Source organism: Mandrillus leucophaeus, unplaced genomic scaffold (assembly GCF_000951045.1).
Source record: "Mandrillus leucophaeus isolate KB7577 unplaced genomic scaffold, Mleu.le_1.0 Scaffold173, whole genome shotgun sequence".
In the NCBI taxonomy this organism is placed as follows: Eukaryota; Metazoa; Chordata; class Mammalia; order Primates; family Cercopithecidae; genus Mandrillus; species Mandrillus leucophaeus.
The window spans coordinates 4,261,054-4,280,075 of NW_012101732.1; the positions used below are offsets into that span (position 1 = coordinate 4,261,054).

General features: G+C 46.1%; 1 protein-coding gene across 1 annotated transcript in view; it reads right to left on the reverse strand.

Annotated features, from left to right (window-relative positions):
* Window positions 1-10,831: 10,831 nt before the first annotated feature.
* TG (thyroglobulin) overlaps window positions 10,832-19,022 on the reverse strand; it is a 287,674-nt gene continuing 279,483 nt past the window's right edge. Inside the window, exons 46-48 of the mRNA XM_011977089.1 lie at window positions 13,716-13,850; window positions 12,063-12,253; window positions 10,832-11,055 (exon numbers count right to left, since the gene is read on the reverse strand). Of these exons, the coding sequence (XP_011832479.1) occupies window positions 10,937-11,055; window positions 12,063-12,253; window positions 13,716-13,850 (445 nt within the window). The 3' untranslated portion in view covers window positions 10,832-10,936. The remainder of the gene's footprint in view (window positions 11,056-12,062; window positions 12,254-13,715; window positions 13,851-19,022) is intronic.

Below are 19,022 nucleotides of genomic sequence, written 5' to 3' on the forward strand. Positions count from 1 at the left end.
TGTCTTCCTCATAATCTGGAGGCTTTGTGTATTACTTCTCTATTGCCAGTATGAAATATGACCACACATTTAGTGGTTTAAAGTAAGCCATAGTTAGCGTCTCACATTTTGTGCAGGTCAGAAGACTAACACGGGCCATACCAGGTTTAACTCAAAGTGTCAGCAGGCCTGCCTTCGTTACAGGAGGCTCTGGTGAAAAATTGACTTCCAAGCTCCAGGTTCCAGGTAGAACCAGCTCCTTGCTGTTGTAGGACAGAAGTTTTTCTTTCCCTGCTGGTTGTCAGCTGGGGGCCACCCTTAGCTTCCAGAGGCCTCTGTCCAGTCCTTGTATGTGCGCTCCCATGTCTCAGACCCAGCAGCAGTGTGCGGAATCCTTCTCGGGCTTGAGATAGCTGCACCCTCCCCTTCTGCCTTCCTCTTCCTCTGACTGCTCTGACTGTGGCCAGAGAAAGTTCTCTGTTGTTAAGGGATCATGTGATTAGACTGGGCCCCAACTAGATGATTCAGAAATCTCCTTATGTTAAGGGTCCTAACCTTCATCACATCTGTGAAGTGCCTTTTGTCATGTAACGAACAGAACCCATTCATGGGTCTCAGGCATTAGAGCATGAACGCCTTGCGGGGCCATTATTCAGTCTTCACACACCACAGTGAATTCAGGCCCACTGTGAGAATGGACAAAGACTTTGAGCTGAGGATATCTGAGCTCTTCCTCACTCTCTCAGAAAGATCCATCGAGCACTCACTGTGTGCCAAGAACTTTTCTAAATGTTTAGGATACAAAATGGAAACGCTAAGACCACTAAGAAGGAGGAAGAGGAAGATGAGAAAGAGGAACTGACTCTTGAACATCTATTATTGCCAGGCACACTTTCTGCATTCTTTCTAATGTCCAAAGGGCATCTCATTACGCACATGAAAAAGCCAGGGCGTTGGGGTTCAGGGGGTTGAGAAATTGGCCAAGATCATCCAGTTTCTATGTTGTAGTCAGGACTCACCCTTCCTCTCCTCTCTGACTCTCCAGACTTTTGACCATCAAGATACCTCCAGTTCAGTCTACAGAGGAAGCACCACACCTGCTGGGACCAAGCCTGGGCCCCTCCCCGCCGGGGTTCATTTTACCTCTGCCCCCAGGGCTGGGGCTGTCTAGAACTGGAGGCATGTGACTCACCTTGGTCTGAGTTTGTTACCTTCCAAGGGACTCAGAGGTTTCCGGAGACGTCTGGAGGGAACAGCTGGCTGGCCTGTGGTCCCTCACCTAGATGACCAAAGTTCTGCAGAAGCCAGGGGAGACTTTGGTGACAGGAACGCTCTGGGCCCCGAAGTCTCCTTTGGCCAAATTTACATGTACTTGGCTCTCCAGGTGCACTCCTTCCTCTTTTTAATGACCCAGTGTACTATTTATAGCTCTTCCTTTAAAGGGCAATGAGCTGTGGGCTTCAGTCCTCAGACTAAAGTCTTATAAAGAACTTGGAACAAATTAAGTGCTTTATACACGCTATGGAACAAAGTCAGAAAGGCCATGGTGAAAAGCCAGTAACATCCAGATAAAAAGTGCAGAATCACGAGATTCACCTCCAATTTTGAATATTCTTCTTCTTTATGGCAATCACCTCTAGAGCAGTTACAGGGTAACAGATACTTTTGTGTGCTTTTTATGTACATTAATTTATTTACTCCTTACAACGACCCCGAGAGATGGACATTTATATATTTTATCACTAGCCTAGGACATGCTCAGAGATGTTAAGTAACTTGTTTTAGGACACAGAGCTAGAAAGGAGCAGAGGCTGGCTTCAAACACAGGTGTGCCCTCTGCCAGTGCTCATTCGTGTTCTTTTTACCAGGCCACACAGAGGGACCAGCGGTTCCTCCAAGTCCATGATTCTATTCTTTTTTGTTGTTGTTTGTTTGTTTTGAGACAGAGTCTCAAAAGTCCACCCAGGCTGGAGTAGAGTGGCACAATCTCGGCTCACTGCAATATCTACCTCCTGGGCTCAAGCAATCCTCCTACCTCAGCCTCCTGAGTAGCTGGGACCGTAGACGTACAACCCCATGCCTGGCTAATTTTTGTATTTTTTGGCAGAGATGGGGGTCTCACCATATTTTCCAGGCTGGTCTCGAGCTCCTGAGCTGAAGTGATCCACCAGCCGTGGCCTCCCAAAATGCTGGGATTACAGCCATGAGCCACCATGCCCAGCCCATGATTCAATTTTATTCCCGCAACAGCTCTGTGCAGACAGCAATTTTCTCTTTCCCCATTTTATAGTTAAGCAAACCAAGCCTCAGGAAGGCTGGAGAGCCTGGCCAAGCACCACCCTAAGGAACCACAGTAAGGAAGGACACCTGAAGGAGGAAGGAATGGAGGATTTGGAGCCTGAACCCAGAGCTTGGGCATTTTCATGCTATGTTTTCCTTCTCCAGGACCAGATAGGTCCAGACACCTGGACTGATTTCTGAGGTCACACTGACTTTTCCACACTAATAAAATAGGTGAGATCCATAGGTTTTCTTTCTGCCTAAAGGGCCTGACTTTTGCTTACTTTTCCTTGCTTCCTGTTTTTCTTCTTTTCAGATACCCTTTTCCCAGCTTTTCCATGGCTGGCTGCAGATCCTCAATCAGACACACAGATATGTCATCTCTTCAGTGAGGGAACCGGGGCCCCTCCGTCCCCATCATGCCCTCCTATGGCCTGGCACTCAACTGGACTCCATGAACGTTTGGCAACAGCTGGACTAGGACAAGGGAGGAAGGGTTGTGAATTCGTTCAGATGGTGGGGAGACACAATGAGCTTCGGCTTGAATGAGAAAGAGACAAGGAGAATGGGAAAAATCCCAAAAGTTGGTTATCTTAGAAAAGGACCAGCAAAGGCCTGGGACAAACACAGGCCCCTGCATCATCTTTCACAGTAGAAGGAGCTCAGGTTGGGGGCAGAACATTGGCAGAGCCCAGACATTAGTCAGTTCCCCATAGATGTTGGTTAGTGGCTTCCCTGCCTGTGTCCCCATTGTGACCATCACTCACAAAGGCCAGAATGTCACTCACATAGGCATGGTTAGGACAGAGAGTGCAGGGTGCTGTCTTAGACCCTGCAGTCCTGTTCTGGGCAGGAACCTGGGACCACTGCAGAGAGAAGGATGGACAGGGTCCCAGGAAGTACCCCTGGGAAGATGGGGAGCTGATGGGCAATTTCACATGGACTTCAGAAGGGACCTGGAGCTTTCCCAGCAAGTGGGAGAGGCAGCCACTAAGGCTGTGGAAACTCACCAGATGTTTTAAGGCCTTAAGTGCTCCTAGGCTCAGTACTGGTGCCTACAACACCACCCCACATCCCTGAATACTCTGTGCCAAGCTATTTATTTATTTATTTGTTTGTTTATTTGAGATGGAGTCTCGCTGTCGCCCAGGCTGGAGTGCAGTGGCGTGATCTCGGCTCACTCAGCCTCCACCTCCTGGGTTCAAGCAATTGTCTGCCTCAGCCCCCTGAGTAGCTGGGATTACAGGCACCTGCCACCACACCTGGCTTTTTTTTTTGGTGATGGGAGGGGTGTTTAGTAGAGACGGGTTTTCACCATCTTAGCCAGGCTGGTCTTGAACTCCTGACCTTGTGATCCGCCTGCCTTGGCCTCTCAAAGTCCTGGGATTACAAGAGTGAGCCACCGCGCCCAGCCACCAAGCTCATTTTCATTTGTCCTTTGGTTTTCAACTTGTGGTCTCCTCTCTGGAGAACATCCACTAATATGACTTGGGTACCCTTCTGCTCCTGAAGACTCCACTTTATTTTATCCCTATTATCACATATATTCCACAGAACTGGCATTGGCTGTTTACTTGTCTGTATCTCCCTCTAGACGTGCGGCTCCTCAAGCATAGGGAACTTTAATCATTGTCGCCTTCAGCACCAAACAAGGGGCCCAGTCCAAAGTGATGAATGAGCTCAACAGAAGTAGATTCTGGTCATGAAAATGTCTTCCAATTACTGTTCACCAATTTCTAATTATGCAGGGCATTTAATTCTCTTCCCTTTTAAGAACCTCGCAATACTGTTAGGAGAGAAATTAGTTATCTACATTTTCCAGGTGAAGCTAATGCCCAGATTGGTGAAGATGTTTGCTCTGAATCATCCAGTTGGTGAGTTGCTGAGTCAGGACTCAAAGGCCTGTCAGGCTCCAAATATCCATATTCTTTCATTTATACCAAAAGCCTTAAAGCAGTGATACCACAAACCCAGACAAGACCATCAGGACATTGTAAAAACATGCAAATTCCTTGAAGATATGATAAAGACACAGAATTCAAGGAATTGAGAGAGAAAAAAAGGAAAGAAGGAAAGGAAGGAGAGAGAGAAAGAGGAAACAAAAACAATTATAAAGGCTAGATAGAACAATAAGATGCACCATAATATTACATATATTATATAATATTACAATTTGATCTTCAGGTAAGCAATGTTCTTCTTTTAATGCCCGGGGTTATAACATGTACTAAGAGAATACAAACTATGATTTTAACCACATTGCTTGGCCTGTAAACTCTCTCTCTCTCTCTCTCTCCACAGTTTATATGTATATAAACTGACTAATACCTGGGCTCTGCCAATGTTACATTAGTTCAGTACATTAGTACATTCAGTTCAGTTACATTAGTACAGGTATTAGTTCCCCATGGGTGCTGGTTAGAAGAACAATACATGTATATAACCTTAATACAGCAAGGTTAACTGGACTTCAGCTGTTGGAACTGGCCTGTGGAATAAAGCTCAGAAGGGCTGATTTGAGACTGCAGGACAAAGTAAATCTAAGAGTGTGGACAGGAAAGAGAAGGGGTGTTAAGGGATGAGGCCAAAGAGGGAAGAAGGAGGGGTGGGGGTATAAGCAAGGTGCCATAGCTTGAATGTCTTCTCCAAAACTCATGTTGAAATTTAATTGCCAATGTAATAGTATTGAGAGGTGGAGCCTTTAACAAGCCTTCACAGTAGTCCTCATGAATGGATTACTGCTGTTGTCGTGGGAATGGGTTAATTATCCTGAGAGTGGGCTCCTGATAACACAGATAAGTTTGGCCCCATTTCTCTCTCTGTTTCTCAAACTCGCTTCTGCCTTCCACTAGATGCCAGTGCCATGCTGTTGAACTTTCCAGTCTCCAGAACCACAAGCCAAATAAACTTCTGTTCTTTACAAATGACCTAGTCTGTGGTATTCTGTTATGGCAGCAGAAAACGGACGAAGACAGAGGTAGATATGCTCATCATTTATGTAGCAAGGCAGGAAATAATTAGAAAATGTATGGAATACAAAAGAGATTTTTTTTTTTTTTTTAGAATTAAAAAGAAATCTCAAGAAGGAATAAAAAAGTACTATTGGAAGTATAGGAGGTGGGTGGTATAAGTGAATTAACCCTTATTTTTCTCTGAAAGAAATCAATAGGTCTAGATAAAGCTGATAAATCACAGAAGTAAACTCACAATATCTAGACTTCTGGGGTGACTGAATTAAGATGGGAACTGTTAGAAGAAGTTGCTTCTGGAAAATAGATTTATGGCAGACAGGAGGACCACGTAAGACAATTCCTATGTAGAAGTATTATTTATTTGAAACTTTAGGTTTATGAGTGCTATATTACATTTATTCTAAAATGTAATTTTATTTATTCTAAACAATTTGGGAACAGGAATCTGCAGTTTTAATCAGCTACTTAGGTAATTTTTATGCTCTCAGCCCTGTTTTGGAACCATTGCCTATGGCTTTGGATGGCCTGAGAGGGGCTGTTCTTGTCTTACCAGCTTCAGTGAGGACCTAGGGAATCCCTGAGCGTTGGGCATTTCTGCTGCCTTTGTAAAGGGGCTTGGAAGCTGGGGAACCTTGCTGGGTTACTTCACAACTTCCCTTTGAAAAGATCACTTGCTTCATCTTCCTGTACTTCCTCGTTGCTTCCAACTCAGGAGGAAGTTGACTCAGTCTCATGAGTGAGCTCTCAGATAATTTCTTCATTTCATTTCTTAATTCATGCCTTATAGATTGTGAATATCACTCTGGTTCTCAATGCGAGGTGATGACTAGTTCACCTCCTGACTTTTGGTTGACCCTAAGCTTGATGTGGGTGTACTGTGACCTTCCTGTCCCTTAAAGATGGAGAAAAGAGATTATGACACCTTTACAGTTGCCCTGATGTACACTCATGTTTGCCCATCACAGTTGGGAATAGGTTATGTAATCCCATGTGACTTCAAGAGGAATCTCTGCAACACATAAGAAAGAGGATGGAAGCTGCAGTGGGAGTCCAGAGCCCAGAGTTCTGAAGCCAGGTCTGAAAGGGCTGACCATGGGGCCTGGGGCATTATCTTCCCCTACTTGTCTTAATAGGAACTCTGGTCTCCTGCAGCTCACACACCCTAGCTATTGTAGATCGTCTCTTCCACCACAGGTTTCTGAAGGTTGTTCCAGGGCAGGACTGTGATCGCTTGGCCTCTGGGTCCCTCCTATTTCCCAACTTTACCTTTCTCATGCATTGGCACATAGCAAGTGCCTCAAATCCATGGTTAACTTCAAGAGCTTTGTGAATAGCGCTTTGCTGTTTTCTTTTCACATACATTCACACCCTTAATCACCAGGGTGAATCTGCAAAGTAGGCATTATTATTATTATAACAGGATGTTAAAATGGGGTGTTTTCAAAGACTGAGAACAATATAGCAGGTGTCATCCGGTGGTGCTAGACCATACGTGCAGGGCTTGCAAAGGGGCGGTCAAAAACTAGTTCACCAACATTAGCCCATCACTAAACTCTAATGTGGAGGAATGTGAACAATTTGTTTTCAGGGCCAATGCTGGTGAATTTGGGGGGTGTTTGTATTATACTAGAGTAGACTTTTTATTATCAGAAAAATCATGAGCTAGGTATATGAGGTTTGGTCCAAGGGCAGGATAAAATATATGTTTGTGCAGGTATAATGATGCACTAGTTTTCTATGGCTGCTACAATAAATTTTCACAAATTTATGGGCTTAAAACAACACAAATATGCTGTCTTACCTTTCTGTTGGTCACAAATTCAGCATGACTCTCAAATGGGTGAAAATCAAGGCGTTCACAGGGTACAATCCTTTCTGGAGACTCTAAGGGTGAATCGTTTTCCTTTTCTTTTCCACCTTCTAGAGGACACCTATATTCCTAGCTTCATGGTCTCCTTTCTCTATTCCAAAGCCAGCAACGTCAGGCCAAATTCTTCTCATGCTGCCGTCTCTCTGGTCCTCTTTTCTGCCTCCCTCTTCTACTTTTAAGGACCCTGTGATTACATCAGCCCCATCTGTGTAATTCCAGATATTTTAAAGTCAGTTGATTAGCAACCTTAACTCCATCTGCAACTTTAATTTCCTCTTGCCATCTCGTCTTAGTTATTATCCCGTCTACCACAAATGGAGAAGGATGGGAAAGAAATAACATTGCTTCCAGCTTGCACGTTGCTAAGCATTGCTTACTCAGTAAATGTAATTGAATCTGTTCTGCAGATGAGGAAACTGCAGATCAGGGAGATTAGGAGTGGTGTCCACTCTTGACTATGCATTGCAATCCCCTAATGCCTGGCCCCATCCTCCAGGGATTCTGATCTAATTGGTCTGGGATATGGTCTGGGCGTTGGGAGTTTGTGAAAGTTCCCAGGTGATTCTAATGAACGGTCGAGGATGGAAACCACTGGGCCAAGGAATTACTCAAATTCATCCAAACACCTGGACAAACATGGTACTACAGACCAGCCTATCTCACTTCAAAGTCCCACTAAGGAGCTGGTGGAGGAGAAACCTCCTACCCTTTTGCTGGAGGGAATTTTCACTTTAACTAAAAACAGACTGTGGTTAAAACCAAAAGAACAGAGCTTCAGGGGTAGAACATCAAGCACTGAACTCCCGATGGCAACACAAGAACAAGCTTTCCTTTGGGAAAGAAAAATGAGACAGTGTTCAGAGGACAGAACCTCATGTAGGGCATGAGACCTTGATCAATGACATTGCTGTTATTTTATTTCTGTCATTATTAGGGCCAGACTATAGAGAAGGTTATGCCAGAAGGACCTTCTAGATACCTGAAGCCTCATTCCAAAGCCCACAGAGGCCCCTTCCTCTTCCTGCTCTTAGAGAGTCTGATTTGAGGGCTTTCCCATAGCACTGCATCAGTCCAGCCCCCACCCCTCCTGCACATGCTGTCCAGTCCCCAAACCCTAGGTCTCATAGTGGATTAAATTGTGACCCCTCCAAAAGACACATCCGTGTCCTGACCCTCAGTGCCTGTGGATGTGAACTTATTTAGAATTAGGGTCTTTGCACGTGTAATTAAATTAGGGATCTTGGGATAAGATCATTTTGGATTTAGGGTGGCCCAAATCCAATGACTGGTGTCCCTTTAGATAAAAGAGAGGGACGTTTGATGCACAGAGAAGAAGGCCAGTGAGGACAGAGGAAGGGATCACAAGGCAGTCATGAGCCAAGAAACACCACTGGCCACCAGCAGCCACTGGAAGGTGGGAGAGAGGCCTGGGCTGGATCCTCCTTCAGAGTCTTGGAGGGGAAATGGCCCCAGTAACACCTCAATCCAGGGCCTCTGGTGTCCAGAACTATGAAAGAATAAATTTCTGTCATTTCAAGCCACTCAGTTTGTGAAAATTTTGACAGTAGCCACAGACAACTAATAGAAGTCTTATCCATCCCCCAGTCTGGATACCGCAGGAGCCCCCAAACACAGTGAGAACGCAGAGCACTGCCTCCTAGAGACATGTCTCCTGCTCCTGTCTGAGCCCCCAGATCCTGGAGCCTTACCCTGGATTAAGGGTACCAAGGAAGCACCAGGTCCTTGACCCCTGATTCTGGGAACTTGAGAACACCTCCAAACACAGCACATGATTTTCAACCCACATTGCACTAAAGGAGGAAAAAGGTGCTTGAGGCCAACTCCAACCCTGGGCCATGCCAGGAGAGCCCCAAGGATGGGGAAATGGTCCCAACTCTCACAGTCTTGGGGGCATGAATTGTCTACCCAATACCTATCTCCTCATTCATTGCTGCTAACTGCACCCCACCTTTGTTGGGCAGCAATATGTCCTACTCTGGAGGATAAGTCATGCCTGGTATAACTGGATCACAGAAGGCCCTTTCATCCCTCATTGACAGTGATGGTTTAAAAGGGAGCTCATGGCCGGGCGTGGTGGCTCACACCTGTAATCTCAGCACTTTGAGGCGGGCAGATCACTTGAGGGCAGGACTTTGAGACCAGCCTGACCCACATGGTAAAACTCCATCTCTACTAAAAATACAAAAAAAAAAAAAAATAGCTTAACCAGGCATAGTCGTACATGCTTGTAATCCCAGCTCTTGGGATTCCTTGAAGCTGGAGAATCCTTGAACCCGGGAGGCAGAGGCTGTAGTGAGCCAAGATCGTGCCATTGCACTCCAGCCTGGGCGATAAGAATGAAACTCTGTCAAAAAAAAAAAAAAAAAAAAAAAAGGAGCACATGACTTAGTTCTAGCCAAAAAGATGTAAGGGGAATTCTGCTGAGAACCTCTGGGAAAAAATGCTTCCTTTGAAAAAAGAAAGAAGCATTGGAGGGGAAAGCCCTTTACCTCCTTCCCCATTTGCCTCCAGCATGAGATGCTGTTTGGGGGTTGTGTGTGATGTCTGGAGCTGTGGCAACCATAATGTGTCAGCAAATTGAAACACCATTCATACACTGAAGATGGCAAAGAGGATGGTTGGAAAGAGTCTGGGTCCTTAATGGCATCACTGAGACACTGACAAACCCTGGGACCATCTACCTATCGAGTTTTCTTTGGTTAAGGCCTTTTAGTTCAGTATTTAGGTGCTTTCACTGAACCATCCTAACGGTGCCTATAATGTAGGTTGGAGGCTACTCAGGGCTTTCAGTGCTATCAGTAGGTTTTGTAGGACACACAACGTGGCCCTAGGCCTATATTTTATAGTCCATACAGTACATGAAAACAGAGAAATGGGAAAACCTAAGTTGGACTCTGACTATCCTCCTCTTCACTATGTGAATTTAGGTACAGTGTAAGTCTTTCTGAGCCTCACCTTCCACATTTGCAAGATAGGACAATAACCTCAGCCTAAAAATTATCATTCATTTGCTCTGAACTCAAATAACATGATGGGTGCGAATGCATTTTATGGCATGCCATCTAAATGAACAAGACTGTTAACCAGCTTCACTTGCTTTTACTTTGGGTGAAGTGTGTGTCCACGTGTATGTGAAAGGGGGTGGAGAGACAGGACATTTTAACCAGAATATTTGCCTTAAAAATGTGTCCTTTAGGAGGGTGAACATTGCTTATCCAGGAATCCAGATCATCCCCAAATTGGGGCAATTCTATCTCATTGCATCAACCCCCCTCACATTTAATCAAGTTCCATCAATTCTACTTCCTCCAGGACCTGTGGCTCTGTTTCTTGCCCCATCTCCATCCTCACTGTCTTGCTTCAGAGTGCATTGCTTCTCGTTGGATCATTGCACCCATTCCAGTTGGTCTTCTACCTCCACTCTAGAACCCTTATGAGTGAGTCTTTTCTACCACTCAGGTGGGACTATGCCACCTGGGGCCTGCTCTTGATGGATCCCCATTTTTTGTGTCACTCTTTGCCCAGTATTCTCTCCTTTTAGAGGAGCAAAGTCCTTGTTTCCCCAGCACCCAGCACAGGGCCTGGTGCATAACAGATGCTCATAAACATTTGTTGAATGGAAACAGCAGCCTGGGATTGAAACCTTAGAAAGATATAGTTGGTGTTACCCATGAATTGCCTTGGATTCACAAATTAGAGTCAACAATGCTTCATTGCATGTAGATACTTTATTGAAAGTAAGTGGCTATTTTAGAGAAAAAGATGACCATAGTGGGCAGCCTTGGGTGGAGTTTTTGGGGAGCTCAGGGGCTGGTCACTTGCTGTAGCTCTTAGAGCCTGGTTCCTGGAGGCTTAGGAGATCTTCTCTCAGCCCAGATCCAGCCGTCAACTCTTCTTCTTCACTTTCTGCCGACTGCCCACCCTTGGCTCCATCTGAAACAGAGGGGCAAGGAAGGTTGGTCCAAGCCAGATTAGGACTTCTCTTCTCTGGTCCCTTCCTTTTGGTCCAAAGAGACCCCAGCCTCCAGTGGGCATTTCTTGCTAATGCCCTTTAGAGGGACCTTTCCACTGGCTGAGGTGCCAGATTCATCTCCTGGCTATAGGGACATGCTAAGGGTATGATGGTACTTGGGTTCATTGTCAGCAGACAGGCACTTGGCCTTGGAGCAGAGTTGAAAATCTAAACTATATGCTGGACAAGATCCCTTCCCTGTTTAACGGCCTACTCCCATTTCTCTGTACCTGAAAAACTCCTGTCATTCTAAAAACGACAGCCCAAGCATCACCTCTCCTGGGGACCCTTCCCAGAGCCTCCAGGGAGGAGTGAGTCCTCCCTCCCCTGGGCTCCCACTCACTCAGTCACAGGTTTCCATCATGGCCCCAGGAACGCCGAGGGCCATCCCCTGGGTTGTGTCACTCATACCCGCTATTCCAAAGCTTCCCAAGGGCATTGTGTTTACTCTCTATTCCCAGTGTCTTCGTTATGATTTATTTTCTCTCCTTAACATCTCTGCAACAGGAAGAGGTAGAAATGTCCACTTTTCCCCTGGCTAGAGTTACCTCCCCAAGATTTTCTATCTAGGCCTTCAAGGGATGTGAGGATGAGGTTCAAGACACTCCCTTCTCTTCCCATACCAATGTTCTAGGCTGGAAGCCTTGATGTTGGTTCACCACTCTACCCTCAACAGACCTTCTCTCCTAGTCACCCCACTGCCCTCTTCTTGTGCCTCTCTTGCTTCTCCTTCCAGGGCTACATCAGAACAGGAGGCCCTTGGCAATGTGAAGCTCCCCAGACCATGAATAACTCATGGGAAAGGGCTGCACCATTGGCACTGGTGACCCCTTGGCTCCAATGCACGCAGCACAGGTCTCATGCAGCAAGCACAGCAGATGCTGAGATCAACACCCAGCCCCCTCTATGTGTCCCAGGGCTTTGCTACCTGCAGATGCCTTCAGAGATGAGATGTACTTGGACCAGAAAGAGCAATCAGCTTTCTTCAGGCCCTGTCGATTGGGGAGCAGTGCACTGAACTCCTTGTAGTTCTCTCCGCCAGCATAGGGTACAAAGTCAGGCCAGGGGGTTGCAAATGTGGGTACTTTCCGTGAGAACTCATAAGGGTAGTTGGGATTTCTAGGAAAATGAAAAGAAAGAAATATCCATGAGGGAAACTTGTCTTTCCTTTCATCACCTGAATTACTTCCCACTTGCACTTGGTATCTGAAGGACAATTCATGTATCTGTAGGTGTCAAGGCTGCATGTGAAGCCCCCAGATCTGGCTTCTGGAGTTGTGATCTTGACTACGGCACTGCAAAGCTAGGCCATTTCTGGTAGAGGAAAGGTGTTGAGGTCATGACCTGGTAGCGTTATCCAGGACCTAGCGCTGCCCTTCTGTCTTTGTGAATGTTGAGGAGATCACTGTGCTCTTCTCTTTCTCAAAGTCCTCAGATCTAGACATCATAGCTAGCCTTTGGAATGTCCTTGTTTGTCCAAGGCATGGGCAGGAGGGTGAATCTGCAGGCCAGCTGCCCAAACTTGCTACCCAGGCCCATCTTCCGGCATGCACTGCCATGTAGCCCAAACACCAGCCCTGCAACCACCTGATGTTTCCCAAATAAGGTGTGTCCTCTCAGCCCTGCTGCATTTGCCCAGATCTCCTTTCCTGGAAGTGTCTTCTCCTTTGCTTAAATATTCTATTTATCCCCCAAGGCCAGCTTAAATGTGACTTCCTCAGTGAAATATTTTCTAAAACCCTAATTAGAAGAAATATGTTTCTCTGCTCAACTCCCACAACAAACTGCATAAAGCTTTATTTTCTCCTGCTTTGAATCATGGTTCATTTTTATGTTTTCAGACTATCAGTAGCTGGTAGCTGGGTCATGACTTTTGCACCTTTTTATCTTTCCGGGGAACCTAGCACAGTTCTAGGTAATCAATTCACATCAGTTAAAAAGATAAAAGGAAACGGGTAAACTACCATGAAGAGGAAAGAGCAGGAACCAATTCTGCAGGTGGGGACAGCGAGTATACTCCATCAGACTGGAGTAGAGGCAGACGAGGAAGAGGAAGAGCCTCAAGGTGAATAAAGGAGGGTCCTGAGCATTTCAACTTAAGCTGAAAACCCAAGGAACTGGTATTCCCCTCTGTGGAGAGACAGTGGCTCTCCTCCAAGTGGTTTGCCCTCCAGGGGACATTCGACATGCCTGGTTCTCAAAACTGGGCCTAGGTGGGCACCACTGGTATCTCGTGGGCATCTAGAGGCTAAGGATGCTGTTAAACATCCTACAATGCGGAGGACACAGCCAAGATTTATCCAGCCCCCAATGTCAATGGTGCTAAGGTTGAGAAACCCTGATCTGGAGTCATCAAATGTAGCTGGTATAATTAGAGCTTTTCTTCATGAAGATTAATGTATGCAAAAGCAGGTTTGGCCAGGAGAGGGTGACTGAGACAGGGAGGCCGGTGGCTGGTGATTATAATGTCTAGGGAGGAAAGGATGAGTCCATCGATGCAAATTGGGCCTTTGCATTCTGCTTGAAGGGAGGGGGAGGAAAAACACAGTGACAGAATTCTGAACAAGCAGCCCCAAATTACCCTGATCTGATGAAGTGGGAAAAGTACTGCATGATTTTCAGCGACAGGCTCTTCTCCTCCAGAGAAAACTGCCCCTCGTAGGCTGGGTAGAAGGGAAGCCCAAAGGCAAACTGAACATCTGCCAGCAACTCCAGGCTGAGAAAACAGAGGAAAAGCAGCAGCAAAAGGTCAAGAAAAAGTAAACTACTCAAAAACACAAACAAACAAAAAACCAATACTTCTTCCAAAACCAAGACTTTCCCTTCTTTACATCATATTTAAGGATCCTGTTTAGTGCTCAGTTGAGTGGAGACTTGGCTTGGCCTAAATTAAATCCAGTGACCCATTGGGGGCAGATCCACGGCAGGTCTATTGGCTAAAGTGAGACCAACACTGAACACTTAAGTCTCTGGAAATAATGCCTGTGAGAAACATCCCAACACAATGATGTTTGGATCATATTCTAACTATGATACTTATGGTATCACTGGATATTGATGTTCTTCTAGTCACTGAAAAAGCAATAATGAAAGTAGCTTGTATTTGAACCCAATCCCTGCACTAGCCCTTGTTCATATACAACTCACACTCATGACTCTTCAAGGACATTTATCCATGAACACCACCCCCCCCAGCACAGTACCTGGCAAACAGCAGTTGTTCAATAAATACATGCTAGACTGGATTAAATATCTAGGAAGCAGCAGCTAGGTGGGAATAATGACCTGGAAGCCAGTCCAGTGGTGTGAATGACCCGGGCTGGAGCTGGTGCTGAGGAGCCTGGTACACGGGCCCTGGAGTGAGCATTGGGAACCAGGGAGAGTGATAGAGTGGAAAAGCCAGAAAGGATTTCACCACTGCATAGTAAAGAATCGGGCTTTGCCTAAAGAGAGGTCTAGACTTTGCCCTCAACTTCTGGAAGGTGAGTCATACCTGTTAGGAGGAGGGAAGAGGCTGGCCACACTGGATCTTAGGGTGGATATGGCCCTACCTGACAGTCTGAGGGTGGGGACTGGCCATGCCAGAAAGAACAACCATGTGATTTAGCGTGGGAGCTTTGGGTCTCATGGTATCAGGCAACCTGTAAACTGAGAGGAATCACATGGCAATCGATCAATCAATCAATCATGCCTATGTAATGGAACTCCAATAAATCTCTGAACACCGATGCTGGGGTGAGCCTCAGTGCAGTGGGTGATACGTCCTGACTCCACAGGGAGGGGACAATGGAGCTTCAAACCTGGAACCCTCCTGGGCTCTGTGCCTCTCTTCCATGGGCCGATTTTAATCTGTGTCCTTTCCCTGTAATAGATCATTGTGGTGAGTGTCACAGCTTTTAGCGAATTCTGAGTTTTTCCAGTGAATTATCCAGCCTAAGGGTGGTTTGGGGAACCCCTAAATTTTCAGCTGGCATCAGAGGGAGGGTGGTCTTGTGTGTAGACCATGCCCTCTAACCTTGTCATCGGCCCCATCTTATAGAAAAAGCCAGCCTCTAATTTTACAGACCAGGAAAATAAGGTCTCGAGCAGTTTCCTGACTTGCCCAGAGACACACAGTAAGTGAATAGCAGAGTCAGATAAAAGCTGAGGTTTCCAGAATGTACGATGCTAACAAAAAGCACCAGGGCCCCAGGGCTCCTATGCCTGGGTCCCGGCTCTTCCACCTTCAAGCTGAGTGATGTCTGGCAAATTTCTTGGCCTCCTTCATTCCCTACTTCCTCATCTATGAAATGGGTGTATAACTCCTGTATCAGTCTGTTTTCACACTACTATAAAGAAATATCTGAGACTGGGTAATTTATAATGGAAAGAGGTTTAATTGACTCACAGTAACACATGGCTGAGGGGCCTCAGGAAACTTACCATCATGGCAGAAGGTGAGGGGGAAGAAGCACCTTCTTCACAAAGCGGCAGGAGAGAGAAGAGAGCAGGGGAAACCATCATTTACAAAACCATCAGATCTCATGAGAACTCACTCACTATCACCAGAATATCATGGAGGAAACTGTTCTCATGATCCAATCACCTCCCTCTGGGTTCTTGTAATTATAACTGTGGGGATTACAGTTCGAGATGAGATTTGAGTGGGGACACAGAGCCAAACCATATCAACTCCCTACCTCATAGTGCTGCTGTGAAGATCAAAATAAAATGGTGTATGGAGCATGTATTTAAAAGGGAAGTAAAATGTGGTCCAGTTCTTTCTCACCACATCAGTTCACCTCCTGACGCAATCAACTATCTTTAAGGTCCTGGCACCAGCTCTGACCCAGCAGTTCTCATCCGTGCTGGTACAATGGGCAGAGGTAGCCAGCAGACAGATGTTCTGGGAAATGACTAGAATGCAGTGGTTCCCAGATAAAGGCAGTTTGTGCAGAGGTGAAATTCTATGAAGTGCAATGATTTGTGGATAGACAGTTTGACTCTGGCTAAGACTCAGAGAGATTTATTGTGATTATCCAAGAGGCTGGGGAAAGGGCCCCTCTAGCTCAGGGCTTTGAAGCAGAACACTTCAAGCAAAGACAGCACCTTCTTATTGCCCCTCTCCTTCTCAGGCTGGGGACTGTGGTGACAGCAGAGGTTCAGGGGTCCTTCCCTAACACTGAGGCCTGAGGGCCGGAGAGCCAGTATTCCTACTCTGGCCATAAGAATGATCACCAGGCATACATGGGACTGGCAGCAGGCCATAGAGAAACAGACATAAACTCATCACTCAGCTGAGACTCAGCTCTGAAACTTACAGCTTGTGTAACTTTGGAGGTGTCTTTTGACTTTTCTCTGTATCGGTTTCCTCTACATAAACTACCAGATAGAATAAGCTATTGCATGTGGAAGCTCTGTCTAAAAGAAGTGTTTTTACAAATGGCTGCTATTATTATGATGAGGTTATTGTGTGTCAGTATTGGGCCATTGCACTGGAAGGTGTCATCGAAGGAGTATGAAACCACGAGGACATACAGTATGATTAGGAAGAGAATAAGTCACCGAGCGCAGCATCTCTTTGCAACTATTCTCACATATTAGGGCCTTCTTAGAGAAGGAAGAAGGTTTCCTGTTTTTGAGAGGGGAGCAGGAAGTGGCGAGTGTCATTGAAATTTGTAGGATCCTGGGACCTAAAGAGCTAAGTCCCTTGGGCAATGTCAGCAATAACTGTGAGGAGCCCAGAAAAGAGTCGTAGATTCTGCGGTGGCCAAAGTGGCCTGTTTTGCAGCCAGCTCTACCCAATGTCTGCTTATAGCCACCAATTCCAGAGCACCTGGGCTGTGCCAGGCACCATGGTAGACCTTTGGCAGTTGTGATCTTCAACATTCAAGGGCTACTGGAAAAGTGACTGTTACCATCCACATACTTTCCAGGTGATAGATGAAGGCTCAGAAAGAGAAAATGACATGCCTGAGGCACGGGACAGCCAGGGTTCAAACCCGAGTCTCCCAGGCCCCCAATCCCCTGCTCTGTGTAGTCTACCTGTGCAGAGGGGACTGAGGACCATTTAAAAGTAATCGCAATGGAAGTTGTTAGGAAAAGGATCACAAAACAAAAAATGCCAGGCAGAGAGAAGTTGTCATTACAATGACAATAGAAATAATCTCTCACATAAACCCAAAATTGGTAGTTTACAAATGGCATTCACCCTTATTATCTCACCCACCCTGTGAATAGGTTTTATTACTCCTTTCAACGGTGGAGGAAGCTTGGGCTCAAAGAGGCCATTTTCTTGCCAAGGCCCCGTAACTGTTTAGTGGTGACGCCAGGACTGAAGCCTCCGTCTGCAGATTTCATGGTCTGCTGTCCCTTTGCGTCTTGTGTGGGTTTTCTCATGGCCTCGTTGCTGGTCTTACTGAAGCTGTCTTATTTCTCAATCACCACACTTCCTCTGCGGTGGCCACAGAGAAGCCAGGAGGCCCAGAGTTAAGAGGGGCCCCCCTCCTCTTTCTTCCTCCAGTGATGTCTGGCCGATTTTCTCCCCATTGGGGCTTAGTCCTTCTCCTCACTGTGGAATGAAAGGTTCAACAGCCTGTTGCTCAGGAGGCCCTTCTGGAAAACTGGCTGTATTTAGCTCTCTATTGCTGCCTTAAGAAATTACCACAGACTCAGTGGCTTAAAACAACACAAATTACTATCTGACACCGTCTGGAGTTCAGAAATCCAGGATGGGTCTTAGTGGACTAAATTCAAAGGGTGCATGGGCTGCGTTCCTTCTGAAAGTTCTGGGGAGAATACTTCTCTTGACCATTCAGTTTTGTGGCAGGTTTCAGTTCCTTGAGGTAGAGGACCCAAGCCCCCGTTTTCCTGCTGGCTACAAACTGAGGGCCATCCCCAGTCACTAGAGGCTGTCCATCAGAACCGCCCTTCTCCATCCTCAGAGCGGCCGAGCCCTTCTTATGCTGCATTTCTTTGGAACACTCCTCTGCTTAGAGTACTCGTGTGATTAAATCGAGCCTACCAGGATAAGCTCCCATCTCAAAGTCTTGAACCTTAATCACACCTGCAAAGTTCCTTTGCCATGGAAGGTAACATATTCACAGGTTTCAGGGTTTAGGACTTGGACATTTTGACAGGGCATAACTGCTACCACAATAGCCTGATCTACTGTTTCCTCCAGAGGAAGCTGCATTCCAAGTGTTCTAGTGAACAGAAATAAACTTTCAAGGCCAGAGTGCTCTGTTGAAACCCCAGCTCAGTCACTGACTAGTGTGCAATCTTGGACAAGCTGTCTAATGTCTCTGGGTCTCAGTGTCCTCCTCTGTAAAATGGTGACACAATTATGCTTATCCTGAATGAGGTTTAGCAATAAAATATTTTTAATCTCTCTGACCCAGTTTCTGGCTCATATACTCATTTCCTTTTTGATTAACTGAGAGAGACATCTGAAAGCTTAAGAGTGGGAGTCTTTAACTTGTGGGAGCCTGGGGAGGTCCCATTGTAGGGTTTTGGAGATCCACAAGTTCCCTAAAATTACACATAAAATGCCGTGAAGTGTATGGGTGCATCTTTCTTGAGAAATGTTTCATATCCTCCATCACATTCTCAAGAAAGTCATGTGCTGATAAATATTTAATTATCAGCTGGGCGTGATGGCTTTATGGCTATAATCCCAGGACTTTGGGAGGCCAAGGCAGGTGGATTGCTTGAGCTCAGGAGTTCAAGACCAGCCTGGGCAACATGACAACATCCCATCTTTACAAAAAATACAAAAATTAGCTGGACGTGGTGCCGTGTGCCTATAGTCCCAGCTGCTTGGGGGTCTGAGGCAGGAGGATCACTTGAGCCCAGGAGGTCGAGGCTGCAGTGAGCCACAGTTGATTGATCGTACCACTGCACTCCAGCC